An 18,647-nucleotide genomic window follows, 5' to 3' on the forward strand; every position below is an offset into this window, starting at 1 on the left:
AATTCTTCCTTTTGCATTAATATTTGGGGGGGTTGCTTGTTTTTGCTTGTAGGCGCCATGCCCAGCATGGGGCTTGAACTCTCACCCTGAGACTGAGTCACCGCTCTTCCAACTGAGTCCACCAATGACCTTAATTCTTCCTTTTGCATTTACATAAGACTGTCGTTTCAAAAACTACAAACTGAAATTAAAACATGAAGTCTTAGGAATCGAAAATAACATGTGGGCTAAAAAAAATAAAATCTTAAAAAAGGGGTGCTTGGCTGGCTCAATCAGTGGAGCACGCCACTCTTGATCTTGGGGTAGTTTAAATTCAAGCCCCACACTGGGGGTACAGATTACTTAAAAAAATAAAAACTAAAACAAATTTTAAAACACAGGGGCCAAAACCATGGCATGAGGTAGTCAATAGTGTAGCTTATCTGCACATCACCCCACCTCACCCTTCCCAGAGGCAAGGTCAGGTTACCATGGTTCAATAGTCAAGTCTGAAATAGCAACTTAAACCAAGACTAAGCTGGGTTGTTCTATCCAAAGGCAGCCCAAGTGTCTTCCGCAATGGAATTTCTGTGTAAGTTAGCTCCAGACACCAGGACAGTGGTGCTGGGCTTGAGATGTAGTTCCTTCAGCAGCAGAGTGGTATTTGGAGATTAATATTGAAAGCTGCGCTTGGTCTGGATATCATCAAGAATCTGCTGTAACTCTTCATCTTCAAACCGACCCTCCAGGCTACAAGAAGAAAACCAAAACAAATGAGTGTCTCAGCGAGGGACAATATATTCTTTTTTAGCACACTAATCTTTGAGCACCACTTGTCCACTTCTCCTCTAAACATACACCTTTACCCTTCAGCTGTATTTTTGCCGTTCCTTTTAAAAACATATGAAGTGTTTCAGAGATTTAAGAAAGTGTAGACAGGGGCGCCTGGGTGGCTCAGTGAGTCAAAGCCTCTGCCTTCAGCTCGGGTCATGATCCCAGGGTCCTGGGATCGAGCCCCGCATCGGGTTCTCTGCTCTGCAGGGAGCCTGCTTCCTCCTCTCTCTCTGCCTGCCTCTCTGCCTAGTTGTGATTTCTCTCTGTCAAATAAATAAAATATTTAAAAAAAAGAAAAGAAAAGAAAAGAAAGTGTAGACAGGGGCCCGATGTGGGGCTCGATCCCAGGACTCTGAGATCATGACCTGAGCGGAAGGTCATGATCTCAGAGTCCTGGGATCGAGCCCCACATCGGGCTCTCTGCTCGGCGGGGAGCCTGCTTCTCTCTCTCTCTCTTTGCCTGCCTGTCTACCTACCCATGATCTCTCTCTGTCAAATAAATAAATAAAATCTTTAAAAAAAAAAAAAAAGAAGAAAGTGTAGACAGTAAGTTAACATCACCTCTACCTGATTTAAATTTCTTTAACAAACACAACAGGAACAATTAATGGCGCTGTGTATGCTCCCCTATCGCAATACCTTCCCCAGAATTAACCATTATCCTAAATTTGTATTTATCATTCCTATACATATTTTTGTACTTACTATATAAATACGTAAATGTATCTATAAGCCACACACAGCACTGTTTTTAAACTTTATAGGAAATGGCATCATACTATATATATCCTTCTGAAATTTTTTTTCACTTCAAATTGATTTTGGTATTTGTTTTGAAGATTTTATTTGTCAGAGAGAGCGCACAAGCAGGGGAGCAGCAGGCAGAGGGAGAAGCAGGCTCCCCACTGAGCAAGGAGCCCAATGTGGGACTTGATCCCAGGACTCTGGGATCACGACCTGAGCTGAAGGCAGACGCTTATTAACGGACTGAGCCAACCAGGTGTCCCTTGGTATCTGTTATTATTCCATGTTGCTCCAGTTCATTAATTTCTTCACTGCTACATAAATGACTTATTTATCCATCCTCTCGTTTACTGACAGATTGTCAAGTTTGTTATCACTAGCACTGCAGTAATGAACATTAGAATACATGTCTTCTTATGGAACTGCATGAGCTGCTTTTAAGCATGTACCCAAGAATGGATTTTTGGGTTACAGGGTATAATCTTTTTTTTTTTTTTTAAGATTTTATTTATTTGATATATATAGAGAGAGATCACAAGTAGAGAGGCAAGTAGAGAGAGAGGGGGAAGCAGGCTCCCTGCTGAGCAGAGAGACCGATGTGGGGCTCGATCCCAGGACCCTGAGATCATGACCTGAGCCACCCAGGCGCCCCAGGTATAATCATCTTTAACTCTAGTAGATGTAGCTAAATTGCACTCCAAAGTGACTATACTAATTTGTACTCCTACCACCAGTGTGAGAAATTCAGCTGTTCCACATTTTTGCTAACAGTTGGTGTGCTATAAAACCATCATGTTCATACCCTGTTAAAGAAGGCACTCCATTCAATGTTGGTGCTATATGCCCCAATTTTAAATGCACACACCTTTTAGAAACAGTAATTCTACTTGTAGGAAATTAATATAAAGAACAGCACAGTGATAGTACTAACCTTGGGATCAGCGCCTTCGACTCCTCAGCAGTCTCTGGGCAAAGGTTGGCCAAACAGGCCAACTCAAACTTATGAAGCTTCTTCTGGAGCAACAAGCTGACCATGCAGAAGAAAATCAAAACAACAAAAAAAAAATCAACAAATGGTGAGTAGGAAAAAGAGAATCAAAGGTACTTAGCAAGTAAGAAAAAAGTAAAGCACCTGCAATCTTTCTATATGGTTAGCTTGGCTGCAAAATCCCACTTTCAAATCACTTCCTGTTGCTATGCCTGGAGAACAGGAAGTTAAAATGAAATCAGGCAGACAACAAACGTGAGCAGAGCACATCAGGCCTGAGAACCCCTTGCTAGTATAACTTTGAAAAGCCATTATATACCTTACAGACTACACAACCTTTTCCCCCAAGAATTTATTTTGCTATTCTCTGCTGTTATCACTCTGCCTTGCTTTTTTCGTCATTAATTTTATGTCAAATACATAATGTTTGTGTATTTCTGACTTGGAGGAAAATTTTTTTTTTAAAGATTTTATTTATTTATTTGACAGAGAGAGATCACACGTAGGCAGAGAGGCAGGCAGAGAGAGAGAGACGGAAGCAGGCTCCCCGCTGAGCAGAGAGCCTGATGCAGGACTCGATCCCAGGACCCTGAGATCATGACCTGAGCCAAAGGCAGCGGTTTAACCCACTGAGCCACCCAGGCGCCCTGGAGGAAATTCTTTTTTAAACTTACCTACAACAGAACAAAAACAAAGCAATTCTAAAAAATAAATATAGGCATACCTTATTTTGTACTAATGTGTATAAACTGTGTCTTATTTTAAATGTAATTCTAGTTCAAATTGTATAAAACATTGTCAAATCCTATCTTGGCGTCTTACATTTAGCTCTTAAAACAGAGCTCATCAGGGGCATCCAGGTGGCTGAGTCGGTTAAGCATTTGCCTCTGGCTCAGGTCATAATTTCAGAGTCCTTGGGATCAAGTCCCACATCAGGCTCTCTGCTCAGTGGGGAGTCTGCTTCTCTCTCTCTCAAATAAATAAAATCTTTAAAAAAAAGTAGAGCTCATCCATGATAAATGTGGTTTCAGAGAAGACCTTAATTATCTGTTCAGAATCAAAACATTTACTGTGTTTATTATTCTATTACAAGCATATTAGGTATACAAAATTTCAGAAATAAAGGACAGAAAAATAAGCTACCCGTATCACTACATACACAAAATCAAGTAATTATCTTAGTGTACTGTTTCAAACACTTATCTGTTTTAGAATAAAAATTCACATATTCAGGGGCGCCTGGGTGGCTCAGGGGTTGAGCCTCTGCCTTCAGCTCAGGTCATGATCTCGGGGACCTGGGATCGAGCCCCACATCGGTCTCTCTGCTCAGCAGGGAGCCTGCTTCCCCCTTTTTTCTCTGCCTGCCTCTCTGCCTACTTGTGATCTCTGTCAAATAAATAAATAAAATCTTAAAAAAAAAAATTCACACATTCAGTTTCGTAACTTTCTGCCACTTAGTAAAGCTATATTCATTTACTAAGGGAAATACTATAAACTTAGTTACACAGGAAAAGGTTTACAAAGTATTGTATGTATCTGTGTGGAGGGTTTTATTATAAAATGAATATATTCTCATTTATAAACAATACAAAGAAATCCCCAAAAGGTGAAAATAACCTGAAACCCTACCCAGAAATAACTAGCATTAACACTTTCATGGATATCCTCTACCATTCCTCTTTATATTATAAAAGACAGAGAAAAAAATTTTTTGAGAAAGAGTATAATTAAAAAAACAAAAACAAAAGGAACTGTAACAAATGTTACTCTGTGATTGGCCTTTTTTCCTCATTCCACATTAGTACTACACATAGCTCCACCTTGAACACAGCATTCTGCTGAATGCCTGTGTATAATTTATATGTCAAAGTTCCAGCTGTTGAACATTTCAATTGTTTCCAATTATTCACCCTTTTATTTTTTATTTCTTCTTTTTTTTTAAAATCAAGTCTTTTCCCTCTTTTAAAAAATTTATTTCAGAGACAATGAGTAAGTGGGGAGAGGCAGAGGGAGAGGAAGGGATTTCAAGCAAACTCCCTGCTGAGCACAGAGGCCAAGGAGGGGCGCATTCTCATGACCTTGAGAACATGATCTGAATCTAAAGCAAGAGTCCGATGCTCAACTGACAGAGCCACTCAGGTGCCCCTTCAATTCACCATTTTAAACAACACTTTTCAAACACCATGTATACTTCTTTATGTGCTAGACTGGTCACTATGTGTTTTAAAGATAAATTCCTAGAAGTTAATTATCCAGTCAAAGCACAGGTAGTCCCGAAAGATAGTGCCCTAAAAGTGCTTCATCAGTACACACTTCCATCAGCAATAAATCCTGTTTCCCCATTTCCTCTACTTATTACATGTAGGTGTTCCATTCTGTTTAATCTTTTCAAATCTACTTAGCTTTTACCATTTCAATTTCCTTGAAGATGAGCATTACCTTTTTTTCTTTTGAAGATGAGCATTATTTCAAGAGAATTTGCTAGCCATTTGAAGTTCTCATTCAAATTGAGCCTCTAACTGCAGACTGTGTCCATTTTTAAAAACCAGTGTTATCTCTTTATTAATTCTTTGTTGGAGCTTTTAATATTAAGGATATAAAAAACTTAAGGATATCAGTCCTTTCCCCATTTATTTATACTTGCATTTTGCATATGGCATTAATTTATGTAACAAAGTTTAAAGATACTTATGCAAATTCATTTATTCACTATTTAGTGCCTACAATGAGGTTAACACAGTGATGAATACAACCAAGTTCCTGCTCTCACAAAACTTACATTTAACTGGTCAACCAAGTTTCCCCACATTTAAAGTCTTACTAACCACAGCCAAAATAATACATTCATTTACTCATATTATCACATAGCACTTTTATTCACCATGGTTTATATTCAAATCCTTATGAATCAAGTTTGGTATAAGGTATAGTCCTTAATCTTTTTTTTTTTTTAATTATTAACATAAAGTATTATTTGCCCCAGGGGTACAGGTCTGTGAATCATCAGGCTTACACATTTCACAGCACTCACCATAGCACATACCCTCCCCAATGTCCATAACCCAGCCACCCTATCCCTACCCTCTGAATTTTTTTTTTTTTTTAATTTATTTGACACAGAGAGAGAAATCACAAGTAGGCAGAGAGGCAGACAGAAAGAGGGGGAAGCAGGCTCCCTGCTGAGCAGAGAGCTAGATGCAGGGCTTGATCTCAGGCCCCTGAGACCATGACCTGAGTCGAAGCAGAGGCTTAACCCACTAAGCCACCCAGGCACCCCTGAACTTTGTTTTAAAATATTTCTCCGGGTGGTTCAGTGGGTTAAAGCCTCTGCCTTCGGCTCAGATCATGATCTCAGGGTCCTGAGATCGAGCCCCGCATCGGGCTCTCTGCTTGGCGGGGAGCCTGCTTCTCCTTTCTCTCTCTGCCTGCCTCTCTGCCTACTTGTGATCTCTGTCTGTCAAATAAATAAATAAATCTTTAAAAAATAAAATATTTCTCGTTCAATTGGTTAAGCGTCCAACTCTTGATTTTGGCTCAGGTCATGATCTCAGGGTTGTGAGGTAAGCCCACACTGGGCTCTGTGCTAGGTGGGGAGCCTGCTTAAAATTCTCTCTCTCCCTCACCACCCCCACCCTCAACACTGCCCATGCTCTCACCCTCTAAAAAATTTAAATACATAAAATCTGTTAAAGGTATTTCCTCTTTAAATTATAATGCCATCTCTACCATATACTGGACTCACATAAAATAGATTTGTATTTGAATCTGTTCTGAATTTTCTTTTTTAAGATTTATTTCTTGAGACAGAGAGAGGAGCGTGCATGTACAGGGGGCAGGGAAAGAAGAGAAAGACAATCTTAAGCAGACTCCATGCTAATAAGCATGGAACATCACATAGGGCTTGATCTCACAACCCCAGGATCATGACATGAGTTGAAGGTAGACTCTTAATCAACTGAGCCACTCAGGCACACCATCCCCTCTTCATTTTTCTTAAAACATTTTTTTCTGACAATTCTTACAAATTTAAGATCGGGGCGCCTGGGTGGCTCAGTGGGTTAAAGCCTCTGCCTTGGGCTCACGTCATAATCTCAGGGTCCTGGGATCGAGCCCCAAATCGGGCTCTCTGCTCAGCGGGAAGCCTGCTTCCTCCTCTTCTCTCTCTGCCTACTTGTGATCTCTGTCAAATAAATAAATAAAATCTTTAAAAAAATTTTTTTTTTAAATTTAAGATTATATTAGCCACTTTTTCCATTCCATTGAGGCTGTAGAATGGCACTAAATGTACACATTAATTTAGGGAGAACCAACATGCTTACAATACTGAAACCTTTTATTCATGAATGTGTCCAGATCATCTCCTAGGCCCAAAAGCTTGTACTTTTGCTTGGAAGCTCTGCACATTTCCCTCTAATCTTTTCTCCATGTGTACGCCCACACTTTTATAATATACACACACTTGCTTTTTAGAAAGATTATATACATACTTCATATACAATCTCACACCTTCATTTACTGCACACTTAATATGTGAACACTTCCATTTTCTACCACAATTTGAATGACAATAGATTAGCCCAACAAATTAGTTCCCACGATTTATTTAGTTACTATTGAATGTTTTGGGTTCCCCCCTCCTTGGCTATGATAAAACAGCTCTCTAAAAAGTATCTGTGTATATACACTTTTTTTGGTATACCTGCTATTCCTAAGGACAGTACTTCTGAAGCATTTTCATGGAGCAGAGCAAACAAGTATCCCTAGTCGACCTGCAGTCACAGGCTCAAGTGACTTTCTGCATCTGCAAGGTTTTTTTTTTTTTTTTTTTTTAAAGATTTTATTTATTTATTTGACAGAGAGAGATCACAAGTAGGCAGAGAGGCAGGCAGAGAGAGTGAGAGGGAAGCAGGCTCCCTGCCGAGCAGAGCCGGATGCGGGACTCGATCCCAGGACCCTGAGATCATGACCTGAGCTGAAGGCAGCGGCTTAAACCACTGAGCCACCCAGGCGCCCCTGCATCTGCAAGGTTTTAAGTCTTGTAATTTAATTCAAGAATTCATACATATGTTTTTGTTTTATTCCACAATACGCTGGTATCTATTTTAATGTAGAAATGTTTTAAATCAACCACCATCAAATAAAACTGGTATCTGAAGAAGATATGTTTCTCTCATGGTCTCCTATATGCCTTAGCACATCAGTTTTCCAAGTTACATCTGACCCAATTTGAGAAGCAATGCCTTAGGAAAAAACGCTAAAAGTCGCTGTCTGGGAGGCAGAGCAAAGATTCAGGAAGAATGCTCCTGATTTATATTTATTAACATATAGAGGTCTCGAAGACATTCCAGGTGAGTAATAAATAAGCCCACTTTATTAAAAACAACAACAACAACCCACAAACACTGCTGTTTTTCATAGGTTTAACGTATGTATGTGAATGCATGGAAAAGATCTGGAAGACTAAGAATAAACGAACAGTGGTTACTGTGCAGAATGATCCCTGGGATTTCAGGTATAGGGAAAAGTGGCCAAAGAGAATTTTGGTCTTACAAGCAATTTTTAAATTTCTGACAAAGACATTATTTTTCTTAAATTAATGGTACAGATGATGTCCACGGGATGGCAGTGGTGGAGGCAAAACCATTTTATATGTCGATGTCCAACAGTTTGGATTAACAAAAACTTGCTTTGAGCACTCACCTACGGACACTGGCAATGGTCTCTCTGTTTTTGAAACGACTGAAACGGGCTGTGTAATTTAAAGTTTTCATGAAGACCTCAGAAAGTTCCTGTTCATCCTCTGCACTCTCATTCTGTTGCTTTCGATGCTCCAGAAGCATATGAACCTCTGAATTTAGTAGTGTCTCAGCTGTTTCAAACTCTATTTGTGAGAAGCACAAACGTCAGCTGAAAATACTCCTTCAAAAGACAGCGTCTAAATGTTCATTTTATCTTGAGCCTAACAGCAAGTTTTTGTCCTTGCATGAATCCAGAGGCCTCATATCCCACAGCTTTATCTCTGTCTACACTGATCTATCAAGGGACAGTAGAGTTCATAAAATACTAAAACTTAGTTCAGTCTGGCAAGTTTCTAACATCCAAGAACCTGATCTGGATGTGCTATTAAATAATTACACATCATTATCCTAATGAGGCCAGTTACTGATTTCAATACAGAGCACAGCCAACAATTACTCCTCTTTAGCTTCCTTGAGGTGATAACCTAGTTCCATAATACTAGTATTACATTCTCAATTTTAAGAATTATTACATGTTAGGAAGGGCACTTTAGGGTAACTGGAAACACATTAACAATGCGTCCCAAGTTCTATTTTTGTACCTGTACAAATCTGCTATTTACTCATTCACCCAGATCACTGCCTATTACATACCAGGCATTAGACCTCTGGCCAGAACTCCTTCCCCTCTAGATTTCATAATCTTCTGTAGTTTCCCAGCTAAACCTACTTCAAATATTTACCATCACAGAAATCTTCATACTCATTTTTTCCTAGCTTCAAGTTTTTATTTAAATTCCAGTGAATTAACATATAGTATATTGTTTTCAGATATATAGTTTAGTGATTCATCACTTACACATGACACCCAAGTATCTTCTACCAATCACCCATTTAATCCCTCCCACCCATTCTCCCCTCCAGCAACCCTGTTTTTTCTCTATAGCTGAAGAGTGTTTCCTGGTTTGCTCCCTGTGCCCTCTATGTCATGTTTTGTTTCTTAAATTCCACGTATGAGTAAGATCATACGATTGTCTTTCTCTGACTTATTATGCTTAGCACAATAGTCTCTAGCTCCATCCACATTATTGCAAATGGCAAGATCGCATTTTTTTTCCCATTTTATTTTTTCAGCGTAACAGTATTCATTGTTTTTGCACAACACCCAGTGCTCCATGCAATACGTGCCCCATTACCCACCACCTGTTCCCCCAACCTCCCACCCCTGACCCTTCAAAACCCTCAGGTTGTTTTTCAGAGTCCATAGTCTCTTATGGTTCACCTCCCCTTCCAAATTTTTTTTTTTTTAATAAACATATAATGTATTTTTATCCCCAGGGGTACAGGTCTGTGAATCGCCAGGTTTACACACTTCACAGCACTCATGATAGCACAAACCCTCCCCAATGTCCATAACCCCCTCCCCCTCTCCCAATCCCACCTCCCCCCAGCAACCCCCAGTTTGTTTTGTGAGATTAAGAGTCATTTATGGTTTGTCTCCCTCCCAATCCCATCTTGTTTCATTTATTCTTCTCCTATCCCCCTAACCCCCCATGTTGCTTCTCCATGTCCTCATATCAGGGAGATCATATGACAGTTGTCTTTCTCCGATTGACTTATTTCACTAAGCATGATACGCTCTAGTTCCATCCACGTCGTCGCAAATGGCAAAATTTCATTTCTTTTGATGGCTGCATAGTATTCCATTGTGTATATATACCACAAGATCGCATTCTTTTTTATGGCTGAACAATATTCCATTCCACATCTTTATCTGCTCATCAGTCGATGGACATTTGGGCTCACCCTTGATACTCATTTAAAATAATTCTCTTTTTTTAAAGATTTTATTTATTTATTTGACAGAAAGAGATGACAAGCAGGCAGAGAGGCAGGCAGAGACACAGAGGGAAGCAGGCTCCCTGCTGAGCAGAGAGCCCGATTTGGGGCTCGATCCCAGGACCCTGAGACCATGACCAGCCAAATGCAGAGGCTTAACCCACTGAGCCACCCAGGCGCCCCTAAAATAACTCTCTTGACCAGTAAGAATACCAATGAGCAAACTTAGGTTTAAAGAGGAAAACCCTCAGTTGGTTAAGCATCTGCCTTCAGCTCAGGTCATGATCCCAGGGGCCTGGGATGGAGCCCCACATCTGGCTCCTTGCTCAGCAGGGAGCATGATTCTCCCACCACCTGCTCTGCCTCCTCTGCCTGCCGGTCCCCCTGCTTGGGTGTGCATGCTCTCTCCGACAAATAAGTAAGATCTTAAAAAATAAAAAATAAAATAAATAAAAGAATAGGACGAGGTGCCTGGCTGGCTTAGTCAGTAGAACATGTGACACTTGATCTCAGATCATGAGTGCAAGCCCCACATTGGGCCTAGAGTTTTAAAAAAGAAAGAAAAAGGACTACACAACAGATCGTCAAATTTTTGAAAGGCTATAGCATTCATTTGCATAATCTCATTTAACAAAAGGGCGTGTATATATTTATTTATAAATAAAACTAGTTTGCAAGAATAAACACTAACTTGTTTACAGTGTTGCCCCTGGATAAAGGGTGTGGTTTCACCTTTTTACTATGTATATAATAATTTAAAAACATGGGTATTGGGGTGCCTGGGCTGCTCAGACCTTAAGCGTCTGCCTTCAGCTCAGGTCATGACTTCAGGGTCCTGGGATCCAGCCCCACATTGAGCTCCCTACTTGGTGGGAAGCCTGCTTCTCCCTTTTCCACTCCCCCTGCTTGTGTTCCCCTCTCTCGCTGTGTCTCTTTCTGTCAAATAAATAAAATCTTTTAAAATACCCTCCATAAGCGCCAGTTAAAAAACCTAAATGGGTTCAAACGAACCAATTACTTCCCTTTCACGCTTTTAGTAATTTTTCGCGTCCTTGATCCTAGAAACCCGGCTAGTCCCTCCCTACAGTCACCTCTCTACAAATAGAAATTGAGTTCAGGAGCGCCCGGGTGGCTGGGCTGGTTAAGTGACTGCTTTCCCCTCAGGTCATGATCCCAGGATCCTGGGACAGAGCCCCCATCGGGCTCCCTGCTCAGCGGGAAGCCTGCTTCTCCCTCTCCCATTGCCCTGTGTTCCCTTGCTCGTGATGTCTGTCAAATAAATACATAAAATTTAATTTAATTAAAAAAAATTTAGTTCAGTACACGCTGGCCTCTTTCCCTACTGCTATCGTGTAGTATCTTTTTTTTTTTTTTTTTTAAAGCAGGCTCGGTGCCCAGGCTCATGATCCTGAGATCAAGACTAGCAGGCTAGGGTTGCCTCGGTGGCTCAGGCGTTAAGCGCCGGTCTTCGGCGCAAGTCCCATCAGCGTCCCGCGTCCCCGGGTCCTCTCCCTCACGCCTCTCCGCCACCCCCACCCCCGCTCCCATGCTCGCTCGCTCTCAAAATAAGTAAGTAAAATGTTAAAAAAAAAGAAGAAGAATAAAGAAAACGACTAGCATGCTCTACGGATTGAGCCAGCCAGTGGCCCCTACAATCGTGTATTACTTATTAAAATCTGTCCTTACCACTGTAACTACTGTCGACTTTGTTCATCCTTTCCACATCCCTGCAGCACTTCGCGGTTTATGAGATAAAGTAAATTACTTAAACTAGTAGGAAGAGGCTGCTCAAGGGCAGTGTGGAGCTGGGCGCCGAAGTTTCGAAGAAGGGTAGCAGGCAGAAGTGGAATCCAACAGACCCCTCTAGAGGCACCCCGGCGGTGCCCGCCCGCGGCCCCGCCCGGGGTCCCTCTCACCGCCGCATCCCCCATTCTCCCTGCCCTCTCCGCGCCGGCGACCCGCCCGGCAGCCCGCCTAGGACGACACATGGGCAACGCCAGGCCTGCGGCGATCACGCAGGACAGCGAGGGCAGTCCTGCCGTCCCAGCCCCACCTTTGGGGAAGATAAGCTGTGAAGCATCCTCCTCTACGTCGCCAGCCCGCGGGTCGCTCCCACCGGCCGCCATCGCCACGCCAGACCTCTCACCACGCCCGGAACCACCCGCACAAACCGGAAGTACCCACGCGCCGGAAGCGCCGAAGCGCGGGTCTCGGCCACGGAAGGGGCGTGGCCTAAGAGGGCTCGGTGGGCGGGCCCGGAAGGGAGGCTGGTGGGCGTGGCGTGGCCCTTTGGGAACCCCAAGGCTAGTGGGGCGATGGAGTTGTGGAGCTTTCCGGGGACAACGAGGATCTCTTTGTCGCGCGTGGGGGGACTGGTCATTTGGCCTTTCTGAGCCTCGGCTTCCTCACCTGTGAAGTGTCGTGAGTCCGAGGAAGGTTTAGATGAAATGTAGAAACGGGCGGGGTGACTGACTGATCCTAGGAAAGCTGGGTTAGTGACTCCAAAATCCAATGATGGAATTTCTTTCAACGCTTAAATATTTAAAAAATTTGGGGTGGCTGTCTAGTTTAGTCGGTTGAGTCCCACATTGAGTGTAGAGGTTAAAAATATTTTAAAGAATTGATTGGTGGTGGATTATTCTGATACTTCTGAACGCGTGGACAGTGATGCGGAGAGGCCTTTAATACATTTGTTGGAACATTTGGATGATACATAGAAAAGTAGGCAGATGAAAAACGATGCTGTTTTCAACTTCAGAGAATATAGAAGATTGCAACAAAGAAGTAATCAGTGCGTTGTCGCTGTGGTGAACAGTATTTAGGTATCATTTTTAAAAAAACATTTTATTTATTTATTTGACAGAGAGAGATCACAAGTAGGCAGAGAGGCAGGCAGAGGGAGAGGAGGAAGCAGGCTCCCTGCTGAGCAGAGAGCCCGATGCGGGACTTGATCCCAGGACCCTGGGATCATGACCTGAGCCGAAGGCAGAGGCTTTAACCCACTGAGCCACCTAGGCACCCCCCCCAGGTATGATTTAAACTATGTTTACAAAAGAAAAGAAAAAAATCTTACCAGACCAGAATATGTATGTACCTATATTCTTTTGATTTATAAATATAATAATAATTCTTAACAAAATTAATTTGCTGTTTCTGTATTACCAGAAGAAAGGTATTGGGTAAAATAATAGGGTATATAGCATAGGCAGAACTTAATAACTGTTTCAAAGCAGTTTCCTACATAGTTCATTAGAGGCATAGGATGGAAGTCCTAATGAGGAGTCTGACGACATGCAGCAGCTGGGTGTGAGAAATAGGCCTGGAACGCAGTGTAGACCTCCTTCTCCCATCTATCCATCCAACAGGCCCTTACAGAGCACCTGATACCTGCTGGAACTTACCATGTGCTGCCTCAAGGACTAGCTGGATACCCAACACTTGGTATCTTCTACATACACGCAGTAGGAAAGAAATCAACAGATGAAGAAGAAAGAAAAATAATTCATAGAGTGATGTTTCACAAGGTGGTTTGTCCATAACATTTTCATTCACGAAACCATTATAAACACTTATGTGGAAAGCCCTGGTGTTAAAAAGATGACTCAGACTAAATCTGTCCCTACAAAGAGATCACCAAAAGCGGTGGATGCAAGATCTGGACTTCTTTTCTTTTCTTTTCTTTTCTTTTAAAGATTTTATTTTGTTTATTTGACAGAGAGAGAGATCACAAGTAGGCAGAGAGGCAGGCAGAGAGTGAGGAGGAAGCAGGCTCCCTGCGGAGCAGAGAGCCCGGCGGGGGGGGGGGGGGGGGGGCGCGGGGGGGGGGGGCTCGATCCCAGGACCCTGAGATCATGACCTGAGCCGAAGGCAGCGGCTTAATCCACTGAGCCACCCAGGCGCCCCTGGACTTATTTTCCATAATAAAAGAAAGAGGCAAGTGGTAGAGAAAATAGAAAGAAAATACTACGGAGGGATCCAAAGAGAAAAAAGTCACTTCTGGTTGGGTGTAGGTGTCATAAGAGATCTGAGGAGCAGGGGCTGGCTTGGAACTGCTCTTTCATTTAGTCAAACAGAAATGGGAGAGGCATAACATGAATGAAATTATCAGGTACATATGAGGAATATTTACTCTTTAAGGTAACTTCATATTTCAGTTTCCTTAAATGTCATTTCATTATATCATCCTCGGGAAACGAAGAGAACCAGTAATTGTATGTACAGAACTTATACAAACAAATGTTTGCTGTAATAAATATTTTATTGTTACTACATTGTTTTTTCTTTGAAAAAAAATTTTTTAAAGATTTTACTTATTTATTAGAGAGAGAGAGAGAGACAGAGTGAGAGAGCATGAGAGGGGAGGTCAGAGGGAGAAGCAGACTCCCCATGGAGCTGGGAGCCTGACGTGGGACTCAATCCCAGGACTCCGGGATCATGACCTGAGCCGAAGGCAGACGCCCAACCAACTGAGCCACCCAGGTGCCCCTAAAAAATTTTTTTTACAAGATTTTATTTATTTGTCAGAGAGAGAGACAGAGAGAGAGCACAAGCATGGGGGGAGCCTGATGCAGAATTCGCTCCCAGAATCATGACATGAGCCGAAGGCAGAGGCTTTAACCCACTGAGCCACCCAGGCGCCCCTTAAAATTTTTTTTTTAAAGATTTTTATATAGGGGCACTGGGTGGCCCAGTCCATTAAGCATCTGCCTTCAGCTCAGGTCATGATCCCAGGGTTCTGGGATCTAGTTTGCATCAAGCTCCCTGTTCGGCAGAGCCCGCTTCTCCCTCTCCCTCTACTCCTCCCCTCGGTCGTGCTCTTGCTCATCCGCTCTCTCAGATAAATAAAATCCAAAAAAAAAAAAAAAAAAAAAAAGATTTGTATTTCTTTGAGAGAGAAAGAGCAGAGCTAGAGACAGCATGAGTGGGGAGGAGCAGACGGAGAGGAAGAAAGAGACCCTTTCCCTCCCTGCCACTGAGCAGGGAGCCTAATGTGGGGCTTGATCTCAGGACCCCAGGATCATGATCTGAACTGAAGGCAGACACTTAACCGACTGAGACATCCAGGTGCCCCTTTATAATTTTTTCAACCCAAGTAATAATTTACACCTTTTGTTACCTTTTGGTGTACTTCTCGAAGAATCTCTTATGGACTGAATCACTAATGTCTTTCCTGGACCCAGGTTTCTGTCCCTAATATGATGTTTCCCAGTTCTGTGTGCACTGAAAAAGTTAATGTACAGGGGTGCCTGGGTAACTCAGGCATTGGGCATCTGCCTTTGGCTCAGGTCGTGATCCCAGAGTCCTGGGATGGAGCCCCGCATGGGCCTCCCTTCTCAGTGGGAAGCCTGCTTCTCCCTCTCCCACTCCTTCTGCTTGTGTTCCCTCTCTCACTATGTCTCTCTCTGTCAAATAAATAAATAAAAATCCTTTAAAAAAGTTAATGTACAGAATCTCCCAATTTAAGCTATTCTCTCATAAATTAAAAAAAAAAATTCTTGGCACCTGCTGCTGGAAGGAAGTCTGCTGGTAAGTGCTACCGAGAAAGTTAAAGGAGTAAACATGTAACCCTCTCCCTTTCACTATTAATAAAATCTCTAGAGATACAAAGGAACGGGATATATTGGAATGGTAGGAGGTTGTGTGATTCTGCCAACAGCCCTTGACTTCCAGGTATGAAACCTTGAAGGGGCTGCCCTGAAGTCCCGCTCTTGGATTCTAAAGCTTGTCTGGCCCGTGGCAGTGTGACAGGGCAGTGAGCCCTGTGCCGACACTGTTAGATTCTCCCTGAAAAGCCCTCTCTTCTTGAGGTCAAGCTGGGCTTACTTCAGCAACCACCTCTTTCAGAAAGCCTGTCCTTACTTAAAGAGCTGAGGATAGTTAAACTTCCTCCTTTCACATGTCCAGAGTAGCTTAGGGTTCTGAGAGGGTTTGATACTTGCCCAGTTGTCCCCACCTACATCTGTCACTGGATAACAGTCCAGAGAGTCAGTCGTCCAGCCATTGCAACAGTGTGCTGGAGCCTGGAGGCAAAGCCTTTCCAGCAAGCTACCTTGGAGTTTCAGTCCTGTCATAAAGCAGAACATTTGGCTCAGAGTATTAACTAGTTGTCTGGCTCATAAACAGCAGGACCGAGATTGGAAGTCAGGGTTTCAGACCGCCAGCCTAAAGATTCCAGGATCAGCATCCTGAGTTTCTTTCATCAGGAACCAGGGTGGGATCAAAGAAAGAATGGCCTACTGGGGTAGTAGGTGGGAGGTCAGTTTGGCAGCAGGAACTTGAATGGCTTATGGTAAATTTGGGACCTCTTTCCTCTTTAGTTCCCCCAGCAATAGGTATAGTCTTGAAGCTGGAAGAGTCACTTGTTTTCCCATTGCTCTAACATACAGAACCTCAAGGAAACAGAGAGCAAGGAGCAGGAAGAGATCCCAGAATCCTGGTTAGAGCTTCATTTTAGTATATGTGCTGCCGAAGCGAGCACTAGAGCTTCATTTTAGAATAAGGAAAACAGACTCAGAAGGGACAGCACTTGCTGTGCATTCCTCAGGACACTACTGTGGTTCTTCGTGCGGTATTGGTTCAGAGTCAAGTCCTTCAAGGAGTTCACTGAATAGTATCTCAAAGCCAGGTATTCAAGCCAAGGTCAGCCCCTAGATTGATCTGGAAGCAGCTTTAGAGCATCTCCCTTACCCCCAGAATTAACTGCACTGATCTCTGACCAGCTGGCTTAGTTCACATGGTTAAAATGGCACATTTTAGGGGCACCTTGGTGGCTCAGTCAGTTAAGTGTCTGCCTTCTGCTCAGGTCATGATCCTGGGGTCCTGGGATATGGATTGGGCTTCCTGCTCGGTGGGGAGTCTGCTTCTCCCTCTCCCTCTCCCTCTGTATGTGCTCTCTCTCAAATAAATACAATCTTTAAAAAATTTTTAAATAGCAAATTTTTGGTTATACACATCTTACCACCACCAGCGTGTGTGCACACACACATACACACAATTAACAAAAAAAAAAAACCACAAAAAAACCAATGATATGAAATTTCATGCTATTTAACTGCAAGCAATACAATAATATGGAACAGTAATTTCTAGAACCAAAATTTCTCTTCAAGAAACAGAGAATCTGGGGTGCCTCGGTGGTGCAGACAGTTAAGCATCCCACTCTTGGTTTCAGCTCAAGTGGTGGTCCCAGGCTTGTCATGAGCCCCACGTCAGGCTCCACACTTAGCAGAGTCTGACTCTCTCTCTTCCTCTGCCCCTTCCCCCTGCTCTCTCTCAATAAATCTTTTTTTTTTTTTTTTAAAGATTTTATTTGGCAGAGAGAGACACACAGAGAGAGGGAACACAAGCAGGGGGAGTGGGAGAGGGAGAAGCAGGCTTCCCAGGCCCCTGGCATCATGCCCTGAGCCAAAGACAGACGCTTAACGACTAAGCCACCCAGGCATCCTTCTCAATAAATCTTAAAAAAAACCCACACAGAAAATCCTTCTCAGACACCCCAGTATTACCAATTTCTGCGTTTGAACAGTTGCTTGTAGCCTGTTTCCAAATTATCTAACCCCAACAGCATGGATATCTATAGCCATAGGCTTAGGAGTTCTGCTGAGTGTATGGGCCTCAGAAATGGGTATCTTAAAATAAATAAATAACATCATTGCAAATAAAGATTTAAACTTAAGACTGACAATCCCCTCATGTGTGCATTTGTTTGAAAAATTATTCTGGGCCATTTTCTTCAAACCCATCTCATCCTTTCTGGGCCCTCCAAAATAAACATCTCCCTTTAAGGTTAGGCCACACCAGTAAGTCTCAGGGTCTTTGGTTGGATTAATTACCAAAGGAGATCTTCAATTTGAGCAACATCCCCAACGCCCCGGGCCCTCTTGTTTTTTAGCTTTTTGGACAAGGTCAGTTTCAAAGGGAAATCTAAAGAGAACGATGAACCTTCTTTCTAGAAAGATCCAAATTTTAAAGGGTACATGAACCTCAGTTTAGGAAATTTGGTTCTAAAAGGCCAGTGGCAATCCTACCAACCACACAAAAAAATACAAGGGCAAAAAAACAAAACAAAAAAACGTTGAGGATCATGGACACCATGCAAAACACAACAGGCTGACTAAAAACACCACTTGGGTGGCTGTCTTCAAAAATAAGATGATGGGGTGTCAAGTCAAGTCAAGTCAAGTGTCTGCCTACGGTTTAGGTCATGATCCCAGAGTCCTGGGATCAAGCTTGTTACCCCGCACTCCCCCACCGCTCCCCTTGCTTGTGTGCACTTTAATAAACAAAATCTTCAAAAAAAAAAAAAAAAAAAGATGATTGTGAGGGGTGCCTGGCAGACTCGGCTGGAGACTCCTCTACATACTGGTGTGACTCTTGGGTCTTGTGGTTTTGAGTACAAGACCCTCATTGGGTGGAGATTACTGAAATAAACTTAAAAATACTGTTGCCACTATTCCTCCCCCCCAAAAAGGACAAAGACAATTTTTACCCATTATGATTTATTCTCTACAATACTTCGTTAAAGA

The 18,647-nt window shown here is 42.6% G+C and overlaps 1 protein-coding gene across 1 annotated transcript; it reads right to left on the reverse strand.

Moving 5' to 3' along the window:
• Positions 1 to 5: 5 nt before the first annotated feature.
• POLR2D (RNA polymerase II subunit D) lies at positions 6 to 12,297 on the reverse strand. Its single transcript, XM_046018911.1, has 4 exons — positions 12,176 to 12,297; positions 8,246 to 8,426; positions 2,489 to 2,584; positions 6 to 729 (listed from the first exon to the last, which is right to left on the reverse strand). Exons 1-4 carry the CDS (start codon positions 12,246 to 12,248, stop codon positions 651 to 653), a joined length of 429 nt encoding a protein of 142 aa, XP_045874867.1. The 5' UTR covers positions 12,249 to 12,297; the 3' UTR covers positions 6 to 650.
• Positions 12,298 to 18,647: the final 6,350 nt, after the last annotated feature.

The sequence above is a fragment of the Meles meles genome, chromosome 9 (assembly GCF_922984935.1).
Source record: "Meles meles chromosome 9, mMelMel3.1 paternal haplotype, whole genome shotgun sequence".
Lineage (NCBI taxonomy): Eukaryota > Metazoa > Chordata > Mammalia > Carnivora > Mustelidae > Meles > Meles meles.